Genomic DNA, 23,140 nt, shown 5'->3' on the forward strand with positions numbered 1-23,140 from the left:
CAGCAGAGCCAGAACTAGAGATATGAACATCACTGTGTCGTAGCAGGTCATTCAGCAGTGTCATTCCACAGAAGACAACGACAGATGATTACCAGGTGACTAAATATACAACCCATAATCCCTTGCCAATTTTTTAAAATTAGGGGGGAATGATATTTCCTTTAATATTTTCTGCTTTTCTCTCTTTCATTGGTGACTCACTAGAGTTCTAGAGTTTTTGTCATTCTGTAGTTTTTCATGTCTATGTGTAGAACATGTTACTGGGGAAGACAGTTCTACACATAGAAAAACCTGCAATTTATATTTTTGAAGATTAAAGAGCATACTCATTTTTAAAAATGTTTCTGCATCATATATGATGTTTGATGTTGAATAATCATAACAAGGAAACTGCTAGGTAATCTGAGTTTACTAAACTGCTTTGAATTTTCATGAAAGTGCTGAACTTCATGAGAGTATTTCTTCATTTAGCCAGATGATGTTGTTTTTAAACATGGTCTCATGAATTTCAGGCTGAGCTTGAACTTGCTATGTAGTTTTGAACTACTGGTCCTCTTTCCTGTAGCCCTGAGTGCTAAAATTATAATCCTCAAAATAAGAAGCATAGCATACTTGGTGGTTAGTACATGTGCTTGTGTAATGCATATAGTGCTTTATGCTGTTTTTAATTTGATTAAACTCATATTCCCTAAATGACAGAGAACCTGGAAGTTAAGTTTCTAGTTATTGATGAAAATAATGGAAAAAACAATAGATAAAAGATGGTATTTGATAGTTGTCTGGAAGACTCCGTTAAGGTCATTCTGTACCAGATTTTCAATAAAAGTATTGTATTTTGTCAAGACCTTTGGGCTCCAGAATCATTTTAATACAGTAATTTAATGAATGCTAAGTCAGGCTTGTACAAACATGCTTTCCAGGTTTTATCCTGTTACATATTTCTGAAATACCTTTTTAATATAAGATCCTGAGGCCCACATTGGTACAGTTTTAACAGGACTACATTAAAAATGTATATCATTTTTATACAACACAAATCTATGGTCTCTAATAATTATGAAATATCATTCAAAACCATATTGAACAGTGACTTTGCATGTCAAATTCTAAATCCCAAGTTCAGGATTGCCTTCAAAATCTATTTCACTAAAGAATTATCTTCTATGGCCTTTTGGCACTGTGTGTAGCAATTCACATTTTTTTCTTAGTTTTTCTCTACTGTTAGGACAATTCTTGTTTCTATGAAAATGAGCATACTAGATGCGAGAGACAGATGAGTTGGTAAAGGAGATGCATCATAATCATGAAGACTCAAGTTTGAACACGAGCATATTCTTAACAGCCAGGCACCACCAACATCATGTGTTTGTCTGTCCAGCCATCTTTAGTGTGTTTAAAAATATACGTGAGATTGAGAGAGAAAATGAAACGGCAAAGGGGTATATAAATACAAAAGCCGGCGTTGTGGTGGCGCACGCCGGTAGGATTTACTCCAGAGGCAGAGGCAGGCAGGTTTCCAAAGAGAAACCCTGTCTCAGAGAAAAATAAATAAAAGTGAAAGAAATAGAGTAATAATAATTAATAGATAAATAAATAAGCCACGTAAAGATGGAAAACACACAGAGAGTCTGGATACTGTATGCTATTATGTTTTTCAGTTTTTTGCTTGCTCAGGAAGGAACTGCTACTAAAGTACACTTGATTATAAATGCTGCTGAATTAATCCAAGTTCTATCTTTTAAAAATGCCTTGACTTCAAAATTTAAGTATAATGATATGTTACTTGGGAAAGGAGATTTTACTTATGTTTCTACAGAAAATGAAAAGCTGAAGATTCCTTCCAGGCTTCTGTGGTTTGACGAACCAAGACCCCCGGAAGCAGTGGGCCAGATGTTTCAACAATTGAGACAGCTAAGATGATGGAGTTTTACAGACCCCGAAAATACGGACTTACACAGGTTTCTGAGTTTTGTCATGATCCCCACGGTATGAACAGCGCCCCCTTCCAGCAGGAAGCAGTTTGGAATGAGCGACGTCCTGATTCCCATCTTGTTTATAAATCTTTGTTTTCATTTAAATGGGATTGTTTATAATTGGTTAATGATCACAACCAATCTATTCTTAAAGGAAAAAGGGGATTATGGTATGGAAATGAATACTTTGTATTGATATGGTTTTTCATTTATTGATACAAATTCAAGGTCAATTTTGTGATGTGTGTATTTCTCCTCTTGATTAAGTATTGTGCTTATACTGGTCTTTTAAAACGTAATGCATAATGGAATACAGACTATAGATAGTTACTTATAATAGAATTTATAGTTAGGTAAGTTAGGTTTTCTAGATATACAAAAATATATTTGAGAAAGATCGTCTTCAAACCTTTCAAAGACCTTCAGAAAATGGCATTTAAAATGGTTTAGGGTTTTTCTTGACAATGAGAAATGTCTGCTCCTGGCAGCACCAATTACGTCTGAGAGGAAGATGGGCATCGAAGAAACTTGTTATGGAGTTTGCTTTCAACATGGCAAGATTAGCCATTTGGGCAAGAAACTGCTCTTGCCTGTACTGCTTGACTGTTGTTGTATAATCTGGACATGAAGGACCCATAGGAAAGTGACAGCTGAACTCAGTCTTACAGGGTTCCTGCTTCATGGAAGAGTCTACGAGACTTTCTGCAGGACAAAGAAAAATGACTGACAGACTGCCAATGCAGATGGACAGTTTTGAAATGTCCTGCTTTGCTGAGAAATCTTCTGGATACATTGTGGCCTATGGGCTGAAGATGGATGCCCCAACGTTACAGAGGAACTTTGGGTGACTGTCCAGGTAGCAAGATGTCTCTGTCAATTCTAGTGTTTATATATTATCCTTCTGTGGTCTTTGATGGAGTTGAAGACAGATAGCTATAATTATAGTTTTCCTTAGTTATGATAAGAGATAAGCTACATATAGGACTTTGGACTCACAAGAATGAGATAGATGATATTTTCTTTAAATCTTGCTAAAATATTGTGACTATGTTCTTATTTGATAACTGTTCTGTTATATATAATTTGACTATGCTAAAGTTAAGACCTTTCTTTTTGTTTAAACAGAAAAGAGGAGATGTTGGGGAAGTCCTGTGCATTTGTCAATAAAGTACTGTCTGGCCAATAGGGAATCTAGATAGGAGGGACTAGGAGTCCAGGAGGACTCTGGGTAGGAGAAACACGAGGAGTCGAGATGTAATGCCATTGGGGTAGGAAGCCCGGAAACCTCTCCGGTAAGAGACATACTTAGATTAACAATTATGGAGTAATTACTTAAGTCAGAGCTAGCCAGTAAGAAACAAGCAAGGCCAGCAGCTTCATAATTAATACAGCGTCTTGTGTGTTTATTTGGGGACTACAATGCGGCAGAGCCCGGGTGGCTGGCGGGGGATAAACCAAAGCGGCTAGCAAAGAAAAAGCTTCTCTTAACATTATCCAGTAAATTCAGCAGCTGTAGTAATGCTTGGTTTGTAACATTTTCAGAAGATGTGTTTGAATGATGTAACACTTGAAAAAAGACTAGTGACTCTGAAGCAATGTTGGAATAGTTGGATTGGACACAGAGAGTAATGTCACTGTGGATCCTCTGAATACTAAAAAAGTGACTAAGGTTGTCAAGAGCACTGCCTTCTGCAACCTGATGTTCCCTTTATTGGTGATCTCTACACCAACCTCATATTGTTGTGTTACTGTAGCACTGTAGTTTGACTTAAAATTGGGATTAGAATATCTCCAATAGGGTCTTGTGGCTCTTGTTGTTCATAATGATTTTGAGTAATTAACAATCATTATCACTAAATAATTATCTTGAATAGGAAATGTTAAATAAATAATTATTTTGAATATTAATTATTAAATTATTTATTTAATGTGAGTGTTATTTTCAGTGACTTTGCTTAATAGATTTATCAACTATAATAGTCTTATGGTGGAGATATTAGGGACTTTTACATATGCTTCGTCTTCAAATAAGGATACTTTGACATAGTACTGCTGTATATCCTACACTTCTCTTATTGGTCTAGTTAAACCTTCAAGCATTGTATTTAATAGATATAAGAAGAATACACATCCTTTCCTTGTTCATGAGTTTCATAGAGATGCATCTAAGATGGTGTCTGTAGATTGCTTTAGGTACAATGTCCATATATATTATATTGATCCCACTGCTCCATGAGCATTGGAGATCTTTCCATACTCTGGCATCTTCTTCAGTTTCTTTGTTCCATGTCTTAAAGATTTTGTCATACAAATCTCTTGCTTGGTTGGTTATAGTTAGACCAAGCCTTTTTTCACAAACACACCCCACAGCCATTGTGAAAAGCTGTTACATCTCTGCTTTCTTTTCTAGTCCATTTGTCACTTATCTTTTGGAAGCCTATTGAGGTTTGCATCCATTGTAGCAGAAATTGCATTTGCCAGCTTAGCCATCATCTCTTTGTCCTTTTTCCAAAAAATGACGGAAAGATTTCAAGTTGGTGAGTCAATGTGTTTCATTGGAGTCACTCCCAAGAATACGGACTAGTGGTATCATTCAGCATAGGAAATAGCTCAGATACAGCTAAATTAGCAAAAGTCCAATATAGCATGGGTTCATGAAACCTAGAAACCTAGAGCATACCACACAAGTGACACTGTTCACCAGGCAGGAGAAGGTCGTTTCTAGACAGTACACTTGGCCTGGGGCAATACGAGGCAGCCCAGTCTTTCTCTACTCCTTCCAGGAAGTTCAGCTGGTCTCTAGCTCCTCCAGGTAGATCAGCTGTTTTGAGACTCTCAGCAGTTCTTATTACTTACATATGCTCCTAAAGAAGAGTCCTAGTGAATTTGGTTAGTGAAGTGAACAGTTTACTTCCTGAGCTTAACAAACTGCATCAGTAGCTGGAATGTTTCACTAATCCATAGAAATTCCTTCTGTTTCATCTTCTTTTCAACATCCTGTGGTTGAACAAGCCCCCCATCTTAGAACATTCTTTTGGTTCTCATTCCTTTCAGTACCCTTAATCTTAAAGATCATTCCCTTACTGATACAAGAAGAAACTACCACACAATAATCCCTCTCACCCATGCCAGAATGCTGGGTGGCTTGAATCTAATTCTGGTGTTGTTCACATAACTTCTATTGTCGTGAGCTCATGATTTCAACAGCTACATTCTCTCAAAAGAGAGTGTACCCTTTTCATCTTAAGTTATTTTACAACCCCTTTCTGTGATGTTCCCCTAAGCCATTTTGGGAAGAGCACACAGAAGTCATTTATTCTAAGCAGTTAGGTCAATAATTACTTTCTGAATTAATCAATGCCCATTATAAAATATAATTCTTCTGAAAAAGATCGAGACCATTACTACTCTATGGAAATAAACATTTTGAAAACAAATTGACAACACAATAAGTTAATAAAACAACACTAGTAATTTCTCTCCTGGAGACTGTTGTGGGAACACATTTTTTAGTATATACTTCTGTTTTTCTCTTAGCAACAAGGCAGTTTTGTTACTCTGGTTCTATGATATAGTTTTAACTGAAGGAATAGTAAGGGTTAGTATTTAGGTATTTGTCCTGGCGTGTCTTTGGAGTTCTGACAAGATACACTCTCAGCTGCTGTTACTAAGAAAAGCACCTGTTCCCTTTTCAAAGGGCCCTGACCACCTCTCTCCCCCCCACTCTGTTCCTCTCTGTCTCTTCTCTCTCTCTCTCTGTTTCTCTCTCTGTCTCTCTCTCTGTCTCTCTGTCTCTCTCTCTCACACACACACACAGGCACACACAGACACACACAGACACACAGACACACAGACACACACACACACACACACACACACACACACACACACACACAATCAAAGAAACTCCTGGAATCTATTTGGTTTAGTTCAGGTATGCCTGAGCATTTGCCCTTTCTGAATGATAGCTGATATACATCATGACAATCTATTGAAGGATACTGTTTTTCTCTCTCCCACAAGCTATTAATTCTAAATAGCTTCTTGGATATGGATAGGACTTTGTGCTCCTTTCCCATTAACCCTAATGAGTTTTGCTTTATTAGAGGTACTGCAGACACACCATAATCACCAACGCCTTCTCTGTCAGTTCTTTTGTATACCAGCCCGGTGTCTATAAACTGCTAATTCGTTGGAATCATCTTCCTCTAGCTCTTATAGTCTCTCTGCCTTCTCTTCCATATAATTCCCAGAACATTGAGGGTAGGGGAAATGATACAGACATCCCAACTAGGGCTGTGTGCTTCAAAGTAGCATACTCTCTGCATGAGGTCCTATCATGGGTCTCTTTGTTCATTTCCACCTACTAAAAGGAAAAGCTTCTCTGATGAGGGTTCAATCATGTAGTGATCTACAAGCATAGCAGAGTGTCATTAGGAGTCACTTTATTGCTATGTTCTTTAAGCATAATGTTTGTTATGGGATCTCCCCTTGGACTCATGACCAATCTAGTTACAGATTTTGACCACTTTAGCAGTGTCAGAGTTTTATAGAGTTTATATGGAGTTACCAAATAATGACGGATTCTCCTAAAGTGCACCTTAAAGGCAATACAATCTTTGGGAGGCTTACACATACAATATTTGTGGCTCCATTTCACTGGACGATATATGGTGCCAGGACATTGCTATTGGAGCATACAAAGTACATAGTTGGTGAGAATGGTGACTTCAGGAAGTATGAACATTAGTCAAAAGGAGGAAAGAGTGTGATTAGACACGAGTGACATTTATCCTGATCTGATGACATAAGTATTTTTTACCTTCGGAAAAGGTTTTCACCACTAGGTTATGAAGAATAACCAATAGCGCTGGCAATACTCTATAACATTTGGGTTTTCTATGGTACCCTATTAAATGACAAAAATTCAAAAAGATGAAATCAGTGGTTGGTGCTGAGAGGGTAACTGGGACAAACAAATGTCTTTGGGGGGGCATTGTGTCTCTCATGATATGACAAGTCTATATAAACTCTATACAAATTAGGAATGTTTGTGGTAGATTTCCACGTGGAGTTTCAAAAGGCCATTAGTGTTCGTTATCCCTCCTCATCTCTTCCCATGTCTTGTTCCTCTCCCAATTCATCCTCTTTTGATTTCTTCCTTATCCAATTATAGCACTATGTTCTCTTTCCCCTCCTTGGAAGGACCTCTCTTTCTCTTCTCTAGCCCTTTCCTGGCTACCTAACTTGTGTGGATAGTCCAAATGAAACAAACATTGTTAAGGCATAAAAGGCACCACCCAAAAAGAAGAGAAAGTATGCAATGTTTATTATGGGGTGTCTGGGTTGCTTCAATAAAGATATTTGTCTCTAGCTCCAACCTCTTATCTGTAAATTCTATAATTTCATTTTCCTTAACCGCTGAACAATATTGTCTAACCTAGGTAGGCTGTCTCTATTTCCTGACTACTATAAATAGAGCATCAGTGACCATGGGTGATCAGGTATTTCTGTAGAAATATGTCAACTGTTTGGACAGATGCTCTGGTGTGGTAGAACTGGAGCTTGTGCTCAATAATTCTCAGCTTTATGAGAAACCTTCAGACTGTTTTCCAGAATGCTCTATCAGTTTGTGCTCCCACAAGCAATCAATGAGTGTTACCTTTTTTCCATAGCCTCCGGAGCATCTGCTGCTGTTTGTTTCATTGATCTTGGCCATCCTGATTTAGGTAATATAAAATATCAAAATTAACTGGATTTCATTTAAAACTACAGAGCTTCAACATTTTATGTGTTTCACAACCATTTTTTGACTCATCTTTTGAGAACACTCTGTTTAGTTCTATACACCATCTATAATTAGGTTATTCATTTCCTGAATGTCCAGTTTATTTGAGATCTTTGGATATTCTTATTAATGACCCTTTTTGAGATGTACAATCACTAGAGTTTGGCCCATCCTGTTGGTGCCTATTTGCTTGAATGATAGTTACCTTTGCTATACAGTAAGTTTTTAGTCTCGTAAGGATGATTAATGATTAATGCAGAAAGCCACAACTCTATTGGGCAATGCTACCTGAGGTTTGGTAGTCCTACATGTATATTTAGGTTGTGAAAGCTATGAGGAGCAAGTCAGTAAATAGCACTTCTCCATGGCTTCTGCTTCAGTTCCTGCCTCCAGCTTTCTGACCTGCTACAGTGTTTTCCTGACTTCACAGTGATGGACTATGAGATGAGTTTGTAAGCAGGAAGAAACGTTTTCTCACCAAATTCCCTTTGGTCATGGCGTTTTATGCCAGAAATATCATTCTACGGAAGGAGAATATACATTGATATGTCATGATTCAAGTTAGTGTGGAGGCTCTTTAAAAACCTGAAAAATCAATCAACTGAATACCCAGCTACACCACTCTGAGGCACATGCTCAACTGGCTCTGAATCTTATTACAAAGTTACTTGCTAATTCACATTTGTTGCTTCTCTGTGTATAGTAGCCAGTAATTCAAAAAAGCCTGCCTGCCCATCATGTTAAAATAGAAATTTTATCATATATGACTTTTACTCACAAAATAGTTTTTTTCTTAATAATGAAATTTTATGATGCAATTCACAGTTCATTTAAATGGACTAAAATTTGGACATTGGATATAATGGTAAGTAACAAATAGCATAATGTTCACTCCTCAAGGAAACACCAGACTGAAGCAGTATCTTGAAGCTAATCATTCCTTAACAACATGAGATAAAGTTTGACTCTGAGGACATCACATTATTGAGATTCTGATCTCTAAATCCACCAGACAACAAATTTAAGCTACTTAATGCAGACAAGTTCATATTACCTTATAATGAACACTATAGAAAACTTTTAACAGTGGAAAAATCAGCTGGGTGGTGGTGGTGGCAAACACCTTTAATGCCAGCACTCGTGAGGCAGAGGTGGGCAGATCTTTGAGTTCAAGGCCAGCCTGGTCTACAAGAGCTAGTTCCAGGACAGCTAGAGCTGTTACACAGAGAAACCCTGTATTAAAAAAAAACAAATAAACAAACAAAAAGAGTAGAAAATCAGGTCAAATTTGGACTATTTACAAACAAGTTGTTAGGATGTATAGAATAAACAGTTTTGAAAATCCAAAGAAGGGGCATCAGCCTGGGAATCCAGCATGGGACTGATCAATACCCCCTGAATTTGGGTGTCAGTGAGGAGGCCTAGGGAATCTATTTAGCCTTGGGCAGCAGATCAGTACCCATCCCAAGTATACACACGGACTTTGGACTCCCATAGAACAATGTGAGGTGCATTCTCACCCTGAACTCTTGGGGAAGGGTCTAGGCCCTGCCCTATATGAAATGACAGACTATGGACACCCCCATGGAGGGCCTCACCCTCCCTGGGGGAATGAGGGGATAATGGGGGGTTGGGGGGGGAGGGCACGGGAGGAGGGGAGGGAATGAGAGAGGGACCTGGAACTGACTTGTGAAGCAACCTCGTTTCTTATCTAAATTTAAACTGGAAAATAAAAAAAAAAGAAAATCCAAAGAAGGTCATAGCGCAGATATGGAAATAAGAAGGAAGGGCCAAGGAAGAACACTAGCATGTAGCAAGCTTCCAGGTATGACCAAGTTTAATTAGCAAATAATTAAAATTACTCTTATGTTGATAATGCAGAACAGTTACTAATTGCGAGTGGAAGCACAAGCTAGTATACCCTTTATGGAATCAGTGTGGAGGCTCCTCAAAAAATTGACCTGATTTTACTCCAAGGTCTATCTGTATAAATCAGAAGCATGAACTACATCTTACCATAGAGATAATTGCTCATCCTTGTTACTTCATATTATTTGCGTGAATGATGGCAAAAGATGACCATTACCTGCTGAAAAGATAACAAAATCTAGTATTGTTAGACTATGGGATAGTATTCAGTTGTTAAAAAATAAAATTTACAAGTAAACATATGGATATAAAAATAATCATCTTGAGGAAGTTAAGCCAGACCAATAAAGACAAGTATTACACATTTTTCCTAAATGTGGGTTAGATACATGTGTTTGACTTAGAATGAAAACAGCAGTTAGGTGTCTAGTAAAGGACCAGAGGAAAAAAGAGGATCTTCCCAGGAAGGATTTGTAGAATGTAGAATTATAACAAAGTAATGGAGACATTAGAACAGAAGTATTAAAGGGTGTGGATGATGGGAGGACTGAATAAAGGCAGGAATATAGAGACTAATAGCTAACAATAAGGCTGTAAAGAAATTGTATGAAACCTACAATTGTAAACACATTCAAAATATGTACGTATATGAAAGGAATTTAAATGGAGTTACCATATAATGAGAAAAACTGGACATCTAAAGTTATCATATTAAAACTCCAGTACCTAGAGTGGGTTACATCTTTTTGAATTGTTGTAGTGTTTCATAGAGCCCTAATCAATACAGGATGTTGCTCATTTGATTGGTAACCAACTAGAGTTAATGGCAAGACTATTGATTATGATACCACACTTATGGTATTTAACATAGAGAAACTTGTTTCTGTTATTTTCCCTCACCAGCTTAGAAAACACACTGGTCTCAGACTGATATTTTCTCAACTATATACCAAAGAAATTGAATCCTACACAGTTACCCCTCTAATTCCAAGTTCATGAATTAATGTTAATAAGTTGTATGAAATAGACAATATATACATCTACATGCACAAGGGTGCAAAGCCTCTTAGATACTTATTGACCTCAGGAAGGTAAACTAATGGTAGACAATTGATCCCATAGAGCACTGGCTCTCAACATGCTAATGTTGTGCGGTAACAACCAACAATAAAATTACGCTCATTGCTTCTTTGTAGCTTTAATTTTGTTACAGTTATGAATTGTAATATAAATTTTTATGTCTTTAAATGGTCCGGAGAGACCCATGTGAAAGAGTCATTTCACCCTCAATGGGATTATGACACCCAGATTGAGAATCACTGCTTTAAATTATTTTCTAGAAGTCATGGAATTATTTTCTAGGATTCCAAATATTTGAGCATTCCATATTAGATTCAACACTGTGTAAATAAATAGCAAAAATATTTATAATATAAATAAAAACACAGAGTTCAGCTTATTTTACAGTATATGAGGACAATTAAAGTAAAGAATTGAAATTTATTCACTCTGGAGATAGTAGAGGATAGCATATAAGGGGAAGGAAGTCGGGCTTACTCACATGGAACAGAAACCAAAAAACATGTTGAAGTGGTAGAGGCATATTTGGGAAGAGGACGGCCTCTATCCATGCAAGAGGAAAGCCACTAGGGTATTAGACCTACCTGCTCCCACCTACTTGAAAGGAACCATAGTCATATACCCATCAGGAGAGGAAGAGACTCCTTCTGCACCCACAGTAAGAAATGATGGGAAGGAGAAAATATACAAACACACCCAGCAACAGAAAAACCAATACAACACTGCCAGAGACCAGAGACATTACACCCTCAAGACCTGAACAGCAGATGAGAAAGACCTTAAAAACAACTTCATGAAAATGATAGAGGCCCTCAAAGAGGACATGAGAAAATCCCTTAAAGAAATGGAAGAAAAAAACAACCCAAAAAATGTAAAAATTGCAAGAAATAGAAGAAAAGACAAACCAAAAAATTCAAGAAATGCAAGAAAGAGAGGAAAAGACAAAGCAAAAACTGCAAGAAACAATTCAAACAGTGCAAGGGTTGAAAGCTGAAATAGAGAAAATTAAAAAACACAGTCTGAAGGAATGCTGGAAATAGAGAAACTGGGGAAATAGTCAGGTATTACAGATGCAAATAACCAACAGAATACAAGAAATGAAAGAGAGAATCTCAGATGTTGAAGATGCACTAGGGGAAATAGATTCATTGACCAAAGAAAATCTTAAATCCAACAAATCCCTAACACAAAATATCCAGGAAATTCTGGGACACCGGGAAAAGACCAAACCTAGAATAATAGGTTAGAAGAAGTTTAAGAAAACCGTCTCGAAGACGCACAAAACATATTCAACAAATCTTTGCAACCTAAAGAAAAACATGCCAATGAAAGTACAAGAAGCCTACAGAACACCACATAGAGTGGACCAAAAAGGAAGACCTCTTGCCACATAGCAGTAAAAACCCCGAACACACAAAATAAAGAAAGAATATTAAGAGTAGCAAAGGAAAAAGGCCAAGTGAGATACATAGGCAAACCTATCAGAATCACACCTGATTTCTCCATGGAAACTCTGAAAGCCAGAAGGACCTTGAGATTCTACCAAGATTAAGAGACCATGGACGCCAGCCCAGACTGCTATACTCAGCACAACCTGCAATCAATATAGATGGAGAAAACAAGATATTCCATGATGAAACCAGATTTAAACAATACGTATCCACTAACCCAGCCCTACAGAAAGTTCTGGAAGGAAAACTCCAATCCAAGGAAGTTAATTACAACCAGAAAAACATAGACAATAGATCATCTCACCATACCGACAGCCAAAAGAAAAAAAGAGGTGGAAATCCACATATAATTCCACCACCATCAACCATTCCAAAAACAAACAAGAATGAGCAATAAGTGGTCTTTAATATCCATCAATATTAATGGACTTAACTCACCCATAAAAAGACACAGGATAACAGAATGGATTCAAAGACAGAACCCATCCTTCTGCTACATACAAGAAACACACCTCAGCTTCAAAGACAGACATTACCTCAAAGTTAAGTATTGGGAAAAGATTTTCCAATAAAATGACTCCAAGAAACAAGCAGGGGTAGCAATCTTAATATCTAACAAATTAGATTTTAAAGTGAAATCATTTAGTGGAGTGAGGCATGCCCTTGGGCAGCTGGCCTCTCTCCGGAGGTGAAGTACTTCGGCCTGACCATGTGAGAAACCTTAGCACACCAGATGAATATTTTCATGACCTTAGGTGCTTTCATATTCAGCCCAGAATTCAGAACTCAGGACTTGGCAAGAATTTCTATGTTGTCTTCTCAGTAGGACACCCTGGTTCTTTGATGCAGCCACTTTCCTGGGTGAAATGCAGATGGCTTTCTAAGGGTGCCTCCAAGGTTTGGAGTGGAGAGATTCCTCTTTATTCCACCTCAGACGCAGCACAGGCACACTGGAGCATGCAGAAGAAAAAGCCAGCAGGCAAGAGTCTTCTGCTATAGTCTGCTTCACTAGGAAGATGCAGGTTGCAAGTGGAAGGGAGATGTTTAATTTGAAACAGGCACTTAGATTATGCATCATGAATTCTTCCTTTTAAAAGCTCCAAACAGCAAACTATACAAATACCATGTGTGGATGACTTCAGGTTTCATTTTGTTTTTTAAGTCTGCCAGTTTTAACATTATTATTAGCACAATGAGACTGCAGTGGTAAATTCCAAAGATTCATTATAACTTGAGGTGAAAGAAACATTATCTAAACCCTGGCTCAACCTTTGACAGATTTCTTGGGCAAAAACAAATCTCTGGTATGATTACAGCAAAAAGCAAGAAAGATATCAGGGTTGATTTCACATGGAAGTGAAACCAATGCAGTTTGTATGCAGAGTCACATATTTATATGCATAATTCCACTTTTTTAATATGATTTTTCTCTTGGAGAAGAAAGCTATGGTTTCATGAGAAGACTTTGAACAGTTTGATGGTCTTCAAGTATTTGAGTTTTGTCTCATTTGCTTTGCTTTTCCATCCTCCTCAGAGAGGACCAGCTGGCCTACAGCTAGTTCAGAGTGGGAGGAGACCAGGCTGGGGTGATGCTTGCCTTGAACTGCCAGTACCTGGGAGACTGAGGCAGGAAGATAAGTTCATGTCCAGCTTGAGCCACATGGTAAAACTATTTCAAAAACAGCTGAAAAGGAAAAAATAACTTGGCATATAAATCCTGTCTTCTAAGAAAAAGAAGCAGCGATGTCTTATGTGGCATCATCTGACTTTTCAGCATTTTTACATTATGTTCTTGCATTTTTTATAAAAGCATAAATGACCTCCTTCATCCCAAGATAGGTACTTGAACATTTATTTTTCTAAGTGGTAATGTAACGTAAGGCTGAAATTCTGGGACTCAGGTAAATTTTCCCAGTTTGCATTGAAATTCCTATCAGGGGCCGGGTGGTGGTGGCACACGCCTTTAATCCCAGCACTCGGGAGGCAGAGGCAGGTGGATCTCTGTGAGTTCGAGGCCAGGCTGGACCGACAGACTCCAAAACAATACAGAGAAACCCTTTCTCAAAAAAACCAAAAAAAAAAAAAAAAGAAAGAAAGAAAGAAAGAAAGAAAGAAAGAAAGAAAGAAAGAAAGAAATTCCTACCAGGGAATGGACCTCAGAAGGAATGTTCATGGTCCTGTGGTCAACCAACTCTATCTACTCTTGGAAGAAATTCAGGATCTAAAAAAACTTCAAAAAAAAATAGCGGGTCCAGTAAGAACTGTGGATCCTGTTGCCAGTCACTCTAGATTTAAATGAAATTCAAGTTCGGGGTGAGGAGACCTCAAGAAAACTAGTTCCAAGAAAAAAAAAGAATAAATAAATAAATAAAATCAAAAGAGATGAAGGAGGTGATTTCATACTCATCACAGGGGAAATCCACAAAGATGAAGTTTGAATTCTGAACATATATGCCCCAAATACAAAGGCATTCACATACATAAAAGAAACATTACTAAAACTCAAATCACATTGAAGCCCCACAAACTTATAGTGGGAGACTTCAACACCACACTCTCATCACTGGGCAGGTCTACTAGACAGAAACTTAACAAAAAAAGCAAAGGAACGAATAGAAGTTATGACCCAATTGGGATTAACAGACATCTATAGAACATTCTATCCAAATAAAAAAGAATATACCTTCTTCTCAGTGCCACATGGAACCGTCTCAAAAATCGACAACATACTTGGCAACATATCAAACCTTAACAGGTACAAAAAAATTGTAATAATGTTGAGGAACAAAAAATTGTAATAACTTCATGCAAGTATCAGACCACCATGCATTGAAATTAGAATTTAGCAACAACAAAAATTGCAGAAAACCTGCAAACTCATGGAAATTGAATACTACACAATTGCACCATTCCTGGGTCAAAGAATAAATAAAAAAAGAAATTAAAGACTTCCTAGAATTCAATGAGAATGAAGACACAACATACCCAAACTTATGGGACACTCTGAAAGCAGTGCTATGAGGGAAGTTCATAGCACTAAGTGCCCACATGAAGAAACTGGAGAATAGTTACACTAAAGAATTAACAGCACAGCTGAAGGCTCTAAAACACAAAGAAGCAAACTCACCCAAGAGGAGTAGATGCCAGGAAATCATCACATTGAGGGCTGAAATCTGAAAGTAGAAACTAGGAAAAAAATTCAAAGAATCAATGTAACAAACAGTTGGTTTTTTGAGAAAATCAAAAAGAAAGTCAAAACTTTATTCAAACTTACCAAACAAAATCAGAAATGCAAAGGACATAACAGCAGACACTGAGGAAATCCAGAGAATCATCAGGTCATACTTTGAAAGCCTATACTCCACAATATTTGAAAATCTAAAGGAAATGGATGACTTTCTGGATAGCTATCACCTGCCAAAATTAAATCAAGAACAGATAAGCAATTTAAATAGACCTATAACTCCTAAGGAAATAGAAGCAGTCATCAAAAGTCTCCCAACCAAAAAAGCCCAGGGCGAGATGGCCTCAGAGCTGAATTCTATCAGAAATTCAAAGAACAGCTTATACCAATTCTTCTCAAAGTATTTCACACAATAGAAGCAGAAAGGTCTTTGCCAAACTCTTTCTATGAGGCTTCAATAACCTTGATACCAAGCCACACAAAGACACAACTAAGAAAGAGAACTTCAAACCAACTTCCCTCATGAACATTGATGCAAAAATACTCAATAAAATACTGGCAAATCAGATCCAAGAACACATCAGAAAACTCATCTACCATGATCAAGTAGGCTTCATTCCAAGGATGGTTCAGCATACAAAAATCCATCAAAGCAATCCACCATATAAACAAGCTGAAAAACAAAAATCACATGATCATCTCACTAGATGCTGAAAAAGCCTTTGACAAAATTCAACACCCCTTCATGATAAAGGTCTTGGAGAGATACAGGATAACAGGAACTTAACATAATAAAAACTATATACAGCAAACTGACAGCCAACATCAAACTAAATGGAGAGAAATTCAACATGGCTCCTCTAAAATCAGGAACAAGACAAGGCTCTCCACTCTCTCCATAACTTTTCAATATTGTCCTTGAAGTTCTAGCTAGACCCATACCACAACAAAAGGAGATCAAGGAGATACAAATTGGAAAGGAAGAGGTCAAACTTTCACTATTTGCAGATAATATGATAGTTTACATAAGTGACTCAAAAAACTCTACTGATAAACTACTACAGTTCTACCAAGGAATACTTTTAATAAAGTGACAGGATACAAGATCAACTCAAGAAAATCAGTAGCCCTACTATACACAGATGATAAAAGGGCGGAGAAAGAAATCAAAGAAACATCGGGATTTACGATAGCCTCAAACAACATCTAATACCTTGTGGTAACTCTAACCAAACAAGTGAAAGACCTGTATCGCAATAACTTTAAGACTTTAAAGAAAGAAATTAAAGAAGATACCAGAAAATGGAAAGATCACCCATGCTTTTGGGTAGGTAGGATCAACATAGCAAAAATGGCAATCCTGCCAAAAGCAATCTACACATTTAATGTAATCCCTATTAAAATACCAGAGCAATTTTTCACTGACCTCGAAAGGACAATTCTCAACTTTATATAGGAAAACAAAAGACCCAGGATATCCAAAACAACCCTGTCCAACAAGGCGCCATCCAGAGGCATCACCAACCCTGACTTCATGTTCTATTACAGAGCTATATTCCTGAAAGCAGCTTGTTATTGGCACAAAAATAGACAGGTAGAACACTGGAATCGAACATCAAGACATTAACCCATAGATGTATGAAAACCTGATCTTTGACAAAGAAGCTAAAATTATACAATGGAAAAAAAGAAAGCATCTTGAACAAATGGTGTTGGCATTACTGGATGCTGACACGTAGAAGACTGCAGAGAGATCCATGTCTATTGCCATGTACAAAACGTAAGTCCAAATGGATCAAAGAATTCAACATAAATCCAGCCACACTGAAACTGTTAGAAGAGAAATTGGGAGGTAACCTTGAACAAATTGGTACAGGAGATAGCTTCTTGAACATGACTCCTGTAGCATAAACACTAAGATCAACAATTAATAAATGGGACCTCCTGACACTGAGAAGCTTCTGTAAGGCAAAGGACACAGTCAGCAAGACAAAAAGGCAACTGACATATTGGGAAAAGATATTCAATAATCCCACATCTGACAGAGGACTGATCTCCAAAATTTACAAACAACTCAAGAAACAAGTCTGAAAACACAAAAGGACCCAGTCGAAAAGTGGGGTACAGTATTAAATAGAGAATTCTCAGTAGAGGAGTCTAAAATGACTGGGAGAAACAAAAGAAAGTGCTCAACATCCCAGCCATCAGGGAAATGCAAATCAAAACAACTCTGAGATATCATCTCATTGCTGTCAGAATAGATAAAATCAAAAACTCCAATGACAGTCTATGCTGGAGAGGATATGGAGAGAGGGGAACACTTTTCCACTGTTGTTGGGAATGCAAACTCATACACCCACTTTGGAAATAAGTATGGAGATTCCTCAGGAAAATGGGAATCAGTCTACTACAAGACCCAGCAACTCCACATTTAAGTATATACTCAAAAATAGCACATTCATACAAGAAGGACATCTGTTCCACTATATGCATAGCAGCATTATTTGTAATAGCCATAACCTGGAAGCAACCTAGAAGCCCCTCAACTGAAGAGTGGATAGAGAAAATGTGATACATTTACACAATGGAGTTCTATTCAGCAGAAAAAGCAATGGAATCTTGAAATTTGCAGGCAAATTCAGAAGAAACCATCCTAGGTGAGAGAACCCAGTCACAAAAAGAGAAACATGGTATGTACTCACTCATATATGGATTTTAGACATGAATCAGGGGAGTGGGGAGTGCCAGCATAAAATCCCATTGCCACAGAATCTGCGAAACAGAACCTTCATTCAGTGACTGATGGAAGCAGAGGCAGACACCCACAGCTAAACAGTGAACTGAACTCCTTGAATCCAGTCACAGAAAGGGAGAACTGATGAGCAAAAGAGTTAAGACTGGGTTGGTTTAGCCCACAGAAACAGTTGAGCTGAACAAGGGGGAGCTCTTGGACCCCAGATTGATGGCTGTGTGGAAAGCATGGACTGACCCAGGCCCCCCTGAATGTGGTTGTCAGTGAGGAGGCCTAGATAATCTATGGGGCCTTGCATAGTATTTATCCCTGGTGTACAAATGGACTTTGAGCACCCATCCCACGTGAGGGATGCTGTCTCAGCCTGGACTCTGTTGGAGGGCCTAGGCCCTGACCTGGATGTAATAACAGATTCTGGAGATACACTATGGAGGGCCTCACCCTCCCTGGGAATCAGAGTGGAGATTGGGTTTGGGTCTGGGGAGCCTAGTAGGGAAGGGCAGGTGAGGACGGGAGGGAGAGGGAGCTGGGATTGACATGTGAAACAATCTTGTTTCTAACTTAAATTTAAAAAAGGAAAGAGACATAAAATACTTCATGAGCAAGGACAAAGCTAGAAGAGACCATATGCATCATGGTATCTTGTGGCAAGTATTTCAGGAGGTTCATTGTAAAGGATAGAAGCACGAAAAAATTATGAGGTGGACACTTGTGTCCCATAATTATTTGCTAATTGTTCAGATCCAGGGATGGCATTTCCTTTCATTATTTCCAATCTCTTCAATTTTAGCATGGTTACTCTAAAGTTTTTAATATGATAAATATATCCTAAATTATAGAAAGCTTATAAGGTAAATGGCTAGCTATTGGTGAAATTGAAGAAGTTAACAGGAGAAAAAGAGGTAAGGTAAAATATGACATCTGAGAATCAACTTTAAATCTCTGTTGTTAGAGATGTACCATATTTCGAATGACAATGTTATCTTTTCTCCATAGTTCTATATTCTAGAGTTATTTCAAAGTAATTAAATTAATGTAAGACTATGCTTGCTCAATTATTCCTTAAAGTGTTTTTCTTAACCTTCTGTTCATTACTGTAGTTTTAGTAACTAATTCTGATATACATTGGTTGGTGCAATCTCAATATTACTGTATTAGTAATAAATAATTCCTTTCTGTATATCACCAAACTATGTGGTATAAGAATTATTAAATCTAAATTAAAACACTCATGGATAATGAATTATCGTGTCAGGATTTTAATCATAATTCCATTATATTGTCCTTAAATATCCTTTTATTGTTTTTCTTTTGTAGGCTCTTAGCACTGTATTTGGTACCACAGTTCATTCCTTACTTGATTACTTTTTGTTTTCAAATAACTATACACGAAGATGAGGATACAGGACAGGGTAGATTGGTGGGTTGGTAAAATGAATATTCCACAAGCAAAGGAACATGAGAATGACCCTTGTTAACAATATAAAAAGCCTGGTTTGGTAGTCTGTACTTGCAATACCAGCAATGGAGAAGAAACATGCAGGTTACTAAGGCTGGCTGAATAGACAACCTCCCCACTTTAGTGAGTGCTGTGTTAGAGACCAACTTTGTGTCAAAAACCAAGGTAGATAGTGACTTAGGAAAGATAACCAAGGATAATTCTTGGCCTCTACATAACCCCCGCCACACACACACACACACAGCCCCATGCACATACACACACTCATATCAATACAGATATATAATAACTAGATAAAATATTAAAATGTAAATAATAATTGCATAAGCAAGGTATATGGTTTCTGAGGACCCACTTTAGAATGAATTATGCCCTCCATACAGATATTAACAGGAACACAGGCTTCATGTTCACACTAGTGTACATGCTCCCATGGACTAATAATAACAAACAAAGAAAATAAAAAATACACTTGAGAAAACTGCTCAGTGTGAGAGAAGCTTCTTATACCCATGGTCATGCCAAAGCAATGATGGAAAGGAACATAGGATTACTCAATAAGCAGGAAAGCAGTTAGGATTTTATAATTTAAATTAACAACATTGAAATATGAAAGCAAAGATGATGTTAAATTTCAGCTATGACCTCTTTCATTGCTATTGAGGAAAAGCTGAAGATTAAAACATTCATAAATAATGTGGAGAAAGGGGGCAAATTTTTAAAATCCCAGAGTGCATTAGAAATATATTTGCACAAGAACAAATATACTTTACCAAAATTAAACCGAAAATCCATGAACACTGTTGACACATCTTGGATAAATAATTGTTTTGAGCCAAATTTTTGTTATTCTATCTTATAACCTGATATCATCATGAGTTACTTATGCATGCCCTTTGTTTAATGCTGTCCTTTAGTCCTGATGTTCTGACTGACCAACTCTGCCAGAAGACACACCATTGAAGACAAGTGCTGAATGAAACCAGAAAAAGTAAGACTTCTGGTGCCTGTATGAGAGGCCCTGGTCCATGAGAGGATCATGGACTTTCATCTCTACCTGTGGATGGTGCTCCTCCTCTCCACATGGTACCCAACTGGACATGCTGTGTACAGTAGCCCTCCTGAAGTAGTGATTCCCTTGAGGATCAATGACACTAGTAGACACGATACTTCCCCAGACAGGCTGTCCTATAGCCTGCATATTGGAGGAGAGAGACACATTATTACCATGAAGCCCACAAAATACTTCATATCCAGAAACTTCCTACTGTTCACCTACACTGACCAAGGTGATCTCTTTGCAGAACAGCCTTTTGTGCAGACTGACTGCTACTACCAGGGCAATGTAGATGGAGACCCAGATTCCATGGTGATTATTAATACCTGTTTGGGGAGTTTGCAAGGCATGCTAGAGATAAATGGCACAGCTTATGAAATCATGCCCAAGAAGTCAACTTCCACATTTGAACACCTTGCTTACAAAATGGACAGTGAGGACTCAGAATCATTTTCTATAAGATGTGGGTTAACAGAAGCGGAAATAGCTCGACAAATTAAGATTCAAGAAAGCAAATACCCCATGCTTATGCAAAGCCAATATGAGAACTGGTGGACCCATCACAAATATCTTGAATATTATGTGGTGATTGATAACCAACGATATGTTTATAGAGCAAGTAATGTCACAGTTTGTATGCAGGAAATGTTGCAAATAGTCAATGGAATAAATGGTTATTATCGTCAGATAGATGTTGAGGTGATTTTAACTACACTGGAAGTTTGGACTCAAAGAAACCATGTCAATGTAACAAGAAATGTAAATAGAGTCCTATCTGATTTCTGCAGTTGGAAGGCAAGAAACATTGACAGACGCGTTAGAAATGATCTTGCACATCTTTATGCCAGGCAAGTATATCCTGGCGTGTTGGGGCTAGCTTATGTAGGTACAATTTGCGAAAGGAATGGCTGTGCAGTGAACAGTTACATGACAAATTCTATAAAAGATATTGCATTCATTGTAGCACATGAGATGGGTCATAATTTGGGTATGTCTCATGATGAAAAATACTGTACTTGTGGGACAAGTAAGTGCATAATGGCCCCATACAAATCTGATTCCCTTAAATTCAGTAACTGCAGTTATGGTTATCTGTATGGAAAGATTACCAGAAAATCTTGTTTACACAATTATCCAGACACAGTAGTCAGAATGAATGCAACCCTGCCCGGTCCAGCCCAGTGTGGAAATAATATAGTTGAAGATGGAGAGCAATGTGACTGTGGGTCCCCCAAATTATGTGTAAATAACCCATGCTGTACGGAAGACTGTGTGTTCAAAACTGGTGCTGAATGTGCTTCTGGGTTTTGTTGCAAAGATTGCAAGTTCATACCAACAGGCACAGTGTGTAGAGAAAAGAAAAATGACTGTGACCTTCCAGAGTGGTGCAATGGAACGTCACCTGAGTGTCCAGAAGATGTGTACGTGGCAGATGGAAGCCCATGCAGGGGTAGTGGTTATTGCTATAATATGTCATGTCTTAAACGTGAAGAACACTGCTGGAGGCTTTTCGGCAAGAAAGCCAAGAGTGCAAAGGAGATTTGCTACAAGGAAATGAACAAACGGGGTGACCGTTTTGGTAACTGTGGTAATGACAGCTTCAACTACAGAAGATGTGCTGATGCTGATGTACTCTGTGGACGAATTCAGTGTGACAATGTACAACAGATTCCAAATAGGAGCAGCCATGAGACAGTGCTTTGGACTCACTTCATGCATGAAACCTGCTGGAGTATAGACTTTCATTTTGGAATGACAATAGAGGACAGTGGAGCAGTGAGAGATGGAACACCTTGTGGTCAAAGTAAAATATGCATTAAGAGGAAGTGTGTCCCTCGGTCTATTTTGTTTAATAACTGTACAGTATACTATTGCAATATGAATGGAGTCTGTAACAATAAACGTCACTGCCATTGTAATGCCAAATGGGAGCCACCAGACTGTAATCTAACTGGCTTTGGAGGTAGTATAGACAGTGGACCACCTCCAAGGATATATTTTAAGAAGAAGCCCAAGGAGAGTCAGTTCACACTAGTTTTTTCAATTCTTTTTTTGGCTTTGTTATTTTCCTTGATTTTCCTAATTACAAAAGTAAAATCACACCACAAACTCGAAGTAGAAGAAACACCAGGACCTGAACTTGGACCTGAACCTGGACCTGGACCTGAAACTGAACCTGGACCTGAACCTGAACCTGGACCTCAATCTAAACCTGAACCTGAGCCTAAACCTCAATCTAAACATGGACATGGGGACACAAAAATCAAAAAACAAAAGAAGAAATAAATGTTTGCTCTTTAGAAAATTCATCATGTATTAGTGTGTAGACTTCAGAACACAGAAATGTCTCTCTGTGTGTAAAAAATTCCCAGACCAGAAATTCTGGAGTCCTCCTTCTTTGAAGATCAAAACCATCCACCACCAAATAAAAGGATGTGCTACCACACTCACAATTTTTTTATTATAATCAAATTGTTGCCTTATTTTCAATTGAATTGCTGTATGTCAGCCATTTGCATAGGTCCAA

At 37.9% G+C, this 23,140-nt stretch overlaps 2 protein-coding genes and 1 long non-coding RNA gene across 3 annotated transcripts in view; 2 read left to right on the forward strand and 1 right to left on the reverse strand.

The window, feature by feature from the left end:
• LOC121134179 overlaps positions 1–9,853 on the reverse strand; it is a 54,225-nt gene extending 44,372 nt beyond the window's left edge. Inside the window, exons 1-2 of the long non-coding RNA XR_005871221.1 lie at positions 9,778–9,853; positions 7,636–7,693 (exon numbers count right to left, since the gene is read on the reverse strand). This is a non-coding gene — a long non-coding RNA (uncharacterized LOC121134179). The remainder of the gene's footprint in view (positions 1–7,635; positions 7,694–9,777) is intronic.
• LOC101838740 (disintegrin and metalloproteinase domain-containing protein 26A-like) overlaps positions 1–23,140 on the forward strand; it is a 34,359-nt gene continuing 11,219 nt past the window's right edge. The window contains exon 1 of the mRNA XM_040731976.1: positions 1–95. The gene's annotated coding sequence lies outside the window, so the exon portion shown is untranslated. The remainder of the gene's footprint in view (positions 96–23,140) is intronic.
• On the forward strand, positions 11–23,050 carry LOC121134178 (disintegrin and metalloproteinase domain-containing protein 26A-like). Its single transcript, XM_040731972.1, has 2 exons — positions 11–95; positions 20,474–23,050. Exon 2 carries the CDS (start codon positions 20,596–20,598, stop codon positions 22,897–22,899), a length of 2,304 nt encoding a protein of 767 aa, XP_040587906.1. The 5' UTR covers positions 11–95; positions 20,474–20,595; the 3' UTR covers positions 22,900–23,050.

Source organism: Mesocricetus auratus, unplaced genomic scaffold, assembly GCF_017639785.1.
Source record: "Mesocricetus auratus isolate SY011 unplaced genomic scaffold, BCM_Maur_2.0 Super-Scaffold_100026, whole genome shotgun sequence".
NCBI classification, from domain to species: domain Eukaryota; kingdom Metazoa; phylum Chordata; class Mammalia; order Rodentia; family Cricetidae; genus Mesocricetus; species Mesocricetus auratus.

Coding starts and splice junctions, on each gene's coding strand:
- LOC121134178 (XM_040731972.1), top strand. CDS start 20,596: ATGGACTTTCATCTCTACCTGTGGATGGTGCTCCTCCTCTCCACATGG.